Source organism: Bufo bufo, chromosome 1, assembly GCF_905171765.1.
Source record: "Bufo bufo chromosome 1, aBufBuf1.1, whole genome shotgun sequence".
NCBI classification, from domain to species: domain Eukaryota; kingdom Metazoa; phylum Chordata; class Amphibia; order Anura; family Bufonidae; genus Bufo; species Bufo bufo.
The window spans coordinates 5631402-5640589 of NC_053389.1; the positions used below are offsets into that span (position 1 = coordinate 5631402).

Sequence of the window (9188 nt, forward strand, 5' to 3'; positions counted from 1 at the left end):
CACTGCAGTACTTTTGGATTGGGCTTCATCTCCTCAAGTTCTGGACGCCACGGCTGCACACCCTACAATTGGACACACAATTCCTACACGTCTACAGTAGAGTTGTGCCTATTCCTAGAACAACTCCCTAAGGTGAGCCTCCGACCAGCTCCACTATACTGGAACATACTACCCTATGGTGCGCTCTCTCGTTGCTTCGCCTAAACATATAAACAAATCAATGCATGTGCTGCAGGTGCAGAGAGCCCCTTTAAGTAGGACTAACACTAAACAGGTTCTGATAACTAAAGCCCTTGAACCGAACCAAATAAACCACAGAAGTGCCCGCCAACCCCCAATAAAGGTTAATAAGGAGAGGGTTTAATTAAAATATGAACATCAATGGCGGACGGACACAAAGCAGACCTCTGAAAGCAGTGGTAGCGCATTATGCAGACCCCAGCCTATGCCCTGGCAGTGGGGTGTTAGCGCCCTTCGCCGTCTCATAAGGTTCCAATCTGAATGTTCCCCAAATGAATATTCTCCACCTGCAAAGTCTCAAACTGAATATCCTGCACACTGATGGTGCTGCCCTCGGGGAAGATCTCCACCGTCTCGATGATGGGAATGGTTTCTACAGTCTCTAGGATGGCTACGGTGCTGGAGAGGTCATTGGATTGGGACTCGTGGGCTGCTGGCGGGAGCATCTGCTCGCGATGCAGCTTGCGATGTTTCCACAAGTTCGAGAAGGAGCGGTAAGCGCGGCCACAGTCCGGGCAGGTGTGAGGGCGTTCCCCGGTGTGGATGCGTTTATGTTCGGACAGACGAACGGCAATGGTGAAGGCTTTACCGCACACGTCACACTTAAAGGGCTTCTCCCCTGTGTGCAGGCGCATGTGGTCCTTCAGGTGGGTGGACTGTCGGAAGGCTTTGCCACAGACTGGGCAGGGGTAAGGACGCTCACCGGTATGGATTCTGCGGTGAACCTGTAAGGAGGTTTCGGTACTAAAGGTCTTGTGGCAGTCAGGACACTCCAGCTTCTTGGTGCCCACTTTCTGTCTGCTCTGTGGAGATGCTGGTTGTTTACCTTTTACTGAACATCCATGGACAGGCTTGGTGCCCGCATGCTGGGCTGCGATATGGGCATTTAGACGGGAATCAGAATTGACTTTCTTACCACATATAGGGCACTCCAGCTTCTCTCCGGCTCCACCACCGGCACGATTGCACCGATGATCCTTTAACCTCTGTGCACTGGGATAGTTGGTGCCACAGTCCACACATTTGGAAGGCACGTCACCCTTATGCCCGAGCTGGTGGACTTCCAGCAGCCTCTTGAGCAAGAAGGAAAGGCCACAGTCCTGACACTTATATGGATACTCTCCGGTATGATGGTACTGATGCATGAGGAGACGGTAGGGGCGGTGGAAGTTGACCCCGCACTCTGAGCACTTGTACGGATAGGCCTTACTGTGGACAAAAAGATGCGTCTGGAGGGTGGAGGACTGGCTGAAGGCTTTACCACACACCTGGCACTTGTGGGGCTTCTCCCCTGTGTGGGTCAGCTTGTGCCGCAGCAGATTGGCCTGGGAGTTGAAGGACTTGGTGCACTCTGTGCAGGAGTACGGCCGCTCGCCCGTGTGCGTCAGCATGTGGTTTCGTAGGTGCGATCGCTTTTTGAAGGGCTTGCCACATGTTGGGCATTTGTGCCTCCTTTCCAGTGAATGCACAAAGTGCTGGTGGCGTAACAACTGAGGAAGAGAAGGGAACTCTTTACCGCAGGAGCACACAAAGCCCCCGGCAGGACTTGGGAAGCTGTAGTTCTTCACCATTTTCTCCTCCGCCGGTGCCGGCTCCCGGGGTTTGTTGCTGTGTTGACGTCTGTGATACAGGAATTTGGTCATATTAACAAATGTCAGTCCGCACTCACAGGAGTAGAGGGGGTCCGAGAGGTGAGTCCTGCGGTGGTTTAACAGGACAGCCTCACTGGCAAAGCCGAGCCCGCAGTCCATACACAGGTAGTGGGACTCCCCCTGATGGGATTGGAGGTGCTCGTCCAGCTCCGCAGGGGTAGGAAATACTTTACTGCACAGTGGACAATTAAAGGGGCCTGTCTGATGAAACATCTGATGAACTTCAAGTTCCCCGCCATTCTTAAAGGTCATTCCACACGGAGAACAGGACAATGGAGGGCCTTCAGTCCCCAGCTCTCCGTCAGTAGAGAGCAAGGTCTCACCACTAATCGGTTCACCGGCCTCATCCTCCTCCTGCACCGGGTCACTTGCTGGTTGGACTGCACCCGGTTGAGGCGGCTCAGGATGGTGACTGCTCTCCTGCCCCTGAAAATGAGTAGCTTGATGATCGAGGAACTCTGTAGGACTTTGGAAAAGCTGAGTGCACTCTGAACACTTAAAAAACAAGACTTCCACCGCACAATCCTCCCCCGCACCCTCCGTCTTCTTGTAAGAATGCTCCAAGTTCACCAGCACCTGTGTGTGAGATAACGCAGCGGACGACTGGCTGGGCACATGGAACTGCTGCTGTCCTGCCACAAGATGGACCTCGCCCGGAGCCGAGGGGTTACACATGAGCTGCAGCGTGTCCTCCAGGACGTGCTCTTCTGTCTGCAGCACAACCTTGGACTGTGCCGCGTCCCGGGATTCCATGTGCGTGTACCTATGGGCCATCCATACGTCCTGGCTGTTGAACAGAGCTTTACATTCTGGGCATTCATAGTGGATCTCACTGCGGGACGCCCGCTTGGTTTTAGGGCTCTCAGGCTTTGGGGTGTTCAATAACCGGAGGTGCAGCTCCTGGTGGGCGAGCAGGTCCCCGGGAGTCCTCAGGAGCTGCCCACATTCCAGGCACTGATACTGGTTTTCCTGAGAGTTGATCCCAAGGACCTGGTACTGGGGCTCCGGCGCGGCTGCAGGGTGGCTCTGCTGGTGCAGGACCGCGTCCCCCAGGTTGGGAAATTCCTCCCCACATTCTGAGCACACGTAGCGGTGCTCTATGTACAGGACCGTCTCTTCCGATTCCGTCATTTCAGCATTTCCGTGCTCACAATCTTCTTAATGACCTGACGTGAAAAACAGAAGACAGAATAAGAGATTGGACGCAGCGACAACAAAAATATGTAAACGTATGCAAATCACACAGACAATAGACTGAAAGGGGTTGTCCGGGGTCAGAGCTCAACCCGGACATATGCCCATTTTCACCCCGGCAGCCCCCTGACTTGAGCATCAGAGGAGTTCATGCTCCGATGCTCTCCTTTGCCCTGCGCTAAATCGCGCAGGGCAAAGGGCTGCCAGGCGGAGGCTCCCGCCCAGCAGCGAGCCCGGTGACGTCACCGGCGCTGATGGGCGGCCTTTAGCACTGCCCTAGCCTGTAAAACGCTAAAGCACGCTCATCAGAGCCGGTAACATCATGGAACACACTGCCGAGCGGAGGCCTCCGCCCGGCAGTGTGTTATTGTAAATTAAAGATTGCTTGCGATCCAGCGCAGGGCAAGGGAGAGCATCGGAGCATGAAATCGGGGAGCTGCATGGGTGAAACTATGGGTATGTCCGGGTTCAGCCCCTTGAAGGAGCCAATCAGAACGGAAGTGAACTGGAAACCCGAGAATTGGAAGAACCGCGCACAGAAACATGCGAGAAAAGGAGAGATCTGACACCCTCGGGTACACAGCGCCCCCTGTGGACAGTCTCCATGGTCAGGTGCCAGAAGGACTGGGCGATGTGGCCCAGAAGTCAAACCTCGTATTGTTCCTACTGAAGCGCGACTGCCGATTTTAATCTCGATTTTCTTGCCCCCAGCTGCCATGACAATGCCTTAGACCCTACAAGTGTGTTCACAAGGAGCAGATGGGCACAGAGGGAGTGCCCGCGGGAGCTGGCGGTGTGTTCCTATACACCATTAGGAAGGAGCCGTCCTATAGAAGTGAATGGACGGCGTCTTAGGCTACTTTCACACTAGCGTTCAAAGCGGGTCCGTCTGATGTCTGCTCAGACGGATCCGCTCCTATAATGCAGACGTTTGGATCCGTTCAGAACGGATCCGTCTGCATTATAGTTTAGAAAAAATTTCTAAGTGTGAAAGTAGCTTCAGACGGATCCGTTTTGACTTTACATTGAAAGTCAATGGGGGACGGATCCGTTTGAAGATTGAGCCATACTGTGTCATCTTCAAACGGATCCGTCCCCATTGACTTACATTGTAAGTCTGGACGGATCCGCTCGCCTCAGCACGGCCAGGCGGACACCCGAACGCTGCAAGCAGAGTTCAGGTGTCCGCCTGCTGAGTAGAGGACAAACGGATCCAGACTGATGCATTCTGAGCGGATCCGCGTCCACTCAGAATGCATTGGGGCTGGACGGATGCGTTCGGGGCCGCTCGTGAGAGCCTTCAAACGGAGCTCACAAGCGGAGCCCCGAACGCTAGTGTGAAAGTAGCCTTATAATTACAGTAAACAATGAAGGGACGGCTGCGCTCGCACCAGCTGAGCGATATTGATCACCTATCCCGAGGACAGGTTATCAATATGAAAACCCCTTCTGAACCGCCCACTGGCTATATACGTCCCATCCGCACATATATACAGGTCAGGCAGCCCTTTAATCTCAGCACTGTCTAGCAGGAGCAGGTCGGGTCCCGGCCGTCGGACACAGCGGGAACCCTGAGGACAGGAGACGCTTATTACTGCTTCTCCGGTGCCGGCAGCAGATGGCGGAGCAGCGCAGGGAGGGCCGAGCCGCTTCCTTTTATTAGTCCCGGTGATCATGTGACCACCGGGTGCGTCGGGGCAGGAGCAGAGCTGCAGGGTGTAGGGAGACCCGGATCAGCGCTGCCATAGGGGGCCGTTTTCCCCTATAACTGGGGCTCCTGTGGAAGTCAGTGTCCTCCAGAGGTCTTTTAATGAAGGGGTTAAACCAAGTGTGAACAGAGCCGTAGACTTGCTGGGCTGACATTGGTGTCTCAGTGACCACCACATAGACCTTCTAGGTAAAGTCTGAACCTTGGTGCCGAGGAGATGCAGAGACGCTGCTGCACACAGGAAGCTACAGAGATAAAAGGTGAACCGACAGCCGCAGCCAAACCCCCAACCACGGAAGAACCACTCAGCACGTGGACCCCTGGCTGAAAACCCAGAAACTTAACTGTTCTCCTGACACCCCGGACTCCACCAGATGAGGGCCACATCTCCCAGCCATTAACCCCTTCCTGGCCCCAGATGAACTGTACATTCTGAGCCCACCTCATACATGGGGGGCACCGGCAGAGACCAGGATCAGGGATAACTCTGGTCACTTACCCCACAGTATTACATAGAGGTGATGAAACTGGGGGGCGCCGATCGGTTACTATGGCAGCTTGGCACAGCAAACTGCTTAAAGGGGTAATCCGGGAAATGATAGTCATGTACTATCCTCAGGACAGGGCATCATTATCACATCAGCGGGGGTCCAAGTCCCGTCCCCCCTCCCCCAAGAGTCACCACCCCACAGATCTGATACTGACGACCTGTCCTGAGGACAAGTCATAAATATCTTTTCCTGAGTAACCCCTTTAGGAGGAAGTGCGGAGAATTCCCATAGACCACCATGGTATACTACTGCAAGCTATGGGACAAGCGACTGGCAGCAGTAGAAGCGACAGCTCGACCACAGCCGGCCGCACACTGCTCAGGGGTCCGAGTAAAGTGCTGCAAAGAAAACTACTATTTTTTCAAAGGCCTTTGTTTTTCTACCTTAAAAAAAATCCACAGAAGTCTGGAAACGAGGAAGTAAAAAACAAAGTGATGGCTCTTAAAATCGGCAAGGAAAGATCCAAACCTGGCGGGCTCCTGAAGGGGTTAATGCTCGTAACGTTCTACATTCACTCGGGCATTACGGGCTCCGCTCACACGACTGATTAAAAAAAAAAAAATACACTTTAAAAAACATCAGTGTGGAATCCACATGTATTTTCACACGTTTTTGAGGAGTCTTTTTTAACCAATGAGTGTCCACTTCAATACAAAGCCGCGTTTCCAGCTTGAGGTTTTTTGATGCAGATCTGCTCCAAAAATGAGCAGAAAAAGCCCATGAAGGGCATCCACTTAGACGGGCGGTGTTTTCTGGGTCCCATTCACTTCAATGGGAGATTCAGCGCTGATTCCTTTTTCCAGGTGAAGAGCGAAGCTTCCCACTGAGATGGGGCTTCTGTGGAACCAATTCTAGGGCAGAAAGGCTCCAAAATCAGCACCAAGAACTCAGTGTGAACTGACCCTACTGGGACAGGCCGGTACTAGGATCGCTGGGGGCCCAACCCTCCGCCCATCAGCTGTTTGTAGAGGTTGCAGCACTCCTCACCAAGCACAGCGCCGCCCATTGTATAGTGGCTGTGCTTGGTACTGCAGTCCAGGACAGGACGTCAATGGTCTAGGACAGTGATGGCGAACCTATGGCACGGGTGCCAGAGACGACACTCCGAGCCCTCTCTGTGGGCACCCGCACCCTGAAAAAGTCTATAGTGTACCAATATGCCTTAGACTTTTCCTGCCATTCACCAGCGCAGGGCGCGCTATGCACGCCACACTCAGCGCAGGGCACGCTATGCACGCCACAGGCACTTTGCTCTGAGTGACGGCTGGACTGGTCTTCTGGTTGGATACTACAGCACAGGGAAGGTCCTCAATGCAGAGAGCGCCTCACACTGAAGCTCCGCCTCCTGGACACTTGCAGAACCTGGCAGAATAAAACCTAATGTTCACACTACTCCTTATGAGAAAGTTTTCTCCGACTCCATTTAGAACCTGCCGAGAGCTGTCAGCAGTTCAGCATAGTTCAGGCTGACGGGGCCTGCTGAGAGTTATAGTTCAGGCTGACGGGGCCTGCTGAGAGTTATAGTTCAGGCTGACGGGGCCCGCTGAGAGTTATAGTTCAGGCTGACGGGGCCCGCTGAGAGTTATAGTTCAGGCTGACGGGGCCCGCTGAGAGTTATAGTTCAGGCTGACGGGGCCCGCTGAGAGTTATAGTTCAGGCTGACGGGGCCCGCTGAGAGTTATAGTTCAGGCTGACGGGGCCCGCTGAGAGTTATAGTTCAGGCTGACGGGGCCCGCTGAGAGTTATAGTTCAGGCTGACGGGGCCCGCTGAGAGTTATAGTTCAGGCTGACGGGGCCCGCTGAGAGTTATAGTTCAGGCTGACGGGGCCCGCTGAGAGTTATAGTTCAGGCTGACGGGGCCCGCTGAGAGTTATAGTTCAGGCTGACGGGGCCCGCTGAGAGTTATAGTTCAGGCTGACGGGGCCCGCTGAGAGTTATAGTTCAGGCTGACGGGGCCCGCTGAGAGTTATAGTTCAGGCTGACGGGGCCCGCTGAGAGTTATAGTTCAGGCTGACGGGGCCTGCTGAGAGTTATAGTTCAGGCTGACGGGGCCTGCTGAGAGTTATAGTTCAGGCTGACAAGGCCTGCTGAGAGTTATAGTTCAGGTTGACAGGGCCTGCTGAGAGTTATAGTTCAGGTTGACAGGGCCTGCTGAGAGTTATAGTTCAGGCTGACAGGGCCTGCTGAGAGTTATAGTTCAGGTTGACAGGGCCTGCTGAGAGTTATAGTTCAGGCCTGCCTTCCACCTACTGCCCCACCACATGACGCCTCCCTGCACGTGCAGTGACCAGCGCTTCTATACCTTTAAATCATTGTCACGGGATTTCCAGGGACCACAGGGACACCGGACCCGAGCATGGCTCGCTCACCCGGCGGGTCACTGCCCGGTTACCGGCCGCTCCCCCCCCCCATCCCGCCTGAACTCTCACCTACACACCGCCAGCCCGGCCGCGCCGTTCTCCGCACCTGCTAACAAACAGACAGCGCACTGGCTACGGAGGATAGACGGCCGGCCAATCAGAGCGCGCGTTGTTGAAAACCGTTATGAAGCGGCAGAAAAGGACGTGACGCAGAACGTGCCCGCAGGCCGCCATATTAACTGTGGGCAAAACCCAAAAGGGTGAAGGAGATACAGGACTGTGGAGGAGCAGCGCTCAATAAAATCACATTCATTTATAAAGTTTATCTCACTTTATAACGACTCCCTAAAACTTTGTCATTAAAATATGGCTCCCCCCCCACTGCACAGTCTTTGGAAAGTTGGGGACAAGCTCCAGTTTGTAGCTAAGATGCTGTACACATTAGAAAAAAATGTCCGCCTCCTTCCAGAAACAGCGCTGCATCTGTCCATGGGTTGTGTCTGGCGTCATGTCAGAAAATGGAGCTGAGCTGCAATACCACACACAACCTGAGGGCAGGTGAGGCGCTGAGCCTGGGAGAAAGCAGCCAGGTCTATCCTGTACCAGCCCTTCACGGGCTTGTTCACATATGACAGGCATGGCCGCCGCCGCCTCCATCATTTCTCCAGACTGCCCCTCGTGGCCAGAGCCATGGGCATACCACGGAAGGCTGTGGCACACAGAGTCCCTTCATCAGGCGGCACCCCACCTCAGGGCTTTCCTTGTATTGGGAGCCTCCGGCATCTTCCAGGAGAGAGAACCGGGGGCCAAACAGCCCTAAAGGGGTATTCCAACCTCCTCACCACCAGCCACTAATCCACAGGACACGGCTGGGAAAAGATTTTACCGGGAAAATTATTTGCTGGTATTTTCAACCACATCGGAATAATAAGGGCGGCACATAAGGGGGAGTTATACTGTGCGGGGGGCACATAAGGGGGAGTTATACTGTGCGGGGGGCACATAAGGGGGAGTTATACTGTGCGGGGGGCACATAAGGGGGAGTTATACTGTGCGGGGGGCACATAAGGGGGAGTTATACTGTGTGGGGGGCACATAAGGGGGAGTTATACTGTATGGGGGCACATAAGGGGGAGTTATACTGTGCGGGGGGCACATAAGGGGGAGTTATACTGTGCGGGGGGCACATAAGGGGGAGTTATACTGTGCGGGGGGCACATAAGGGGGAGTTATACTGTGCGGGGGGCACATAAGGGGGAGTTATACTGTGCGGGGGGCACATAAGGGGCATTATACTGTGTGGGGGGCACATAAGGGACATTATACTGTGCGGGGGGCACATAAGGGGGAGTTATACTGTGCGGGGGCACATAAGGGGGAGTTATACTGTGCGGGGGGCACATAAGGGGGAGTTATACTGTGCGGGGGGCACATAAGGGGGTATTATACTGTGCGGGGGGCACATAAGGGGGAGTTATACTGT

The 9188-nt window shown here is 54.2% G+C and overlaps 1 protein-coding gene across 2 annotated transcripts; it reads right to left on the bottom strand.

Annotated features, from left to right (window-relative positions):
• Window positions 1–338: 338 nt before the first annotated feature.
• On the bottom strand, window positions 339–7856 carry LOC120990886 (zinc finger protein 574-like). Of its 2 annotated transcripts, none has more exons than XM_040419775.1 (2): window positions 7775–7856; window positions 339–3058 (listed from the first exon to the last, which is right to left on the bottom strand). In XM_040419775.1, exon 2 carries the CDS (start codon window positions 3021–3023, stop codon window positions 483–485), a length of 2541 nt encoding a protein of 846 aa, XP_040275709.1. In that variant the 5' UTR covers window positions 3024–3058; window positions 7775–7856; the 3' UTR covers window positions 339–482. The 2 variants fall into 2 exon arrangements, with proteins under 2 accessions (XP_040275709.1, XP_040275716.1); XM_040419782.1 differs by having other exon boundaries at window positions 7648–7775.
• Between the last annotated feature and the right edge of the window lie 1332 nt (window positions 7857–9188).

Coding starts and splice junctions, on each gene's coding strand:
- LOC120990886 (XM_040419775.1), bottom strand. CDS start 3,023: ATGACGGAATCGGAAGAGACGGTCCTGTACATAGAGCACCGCTACGTG.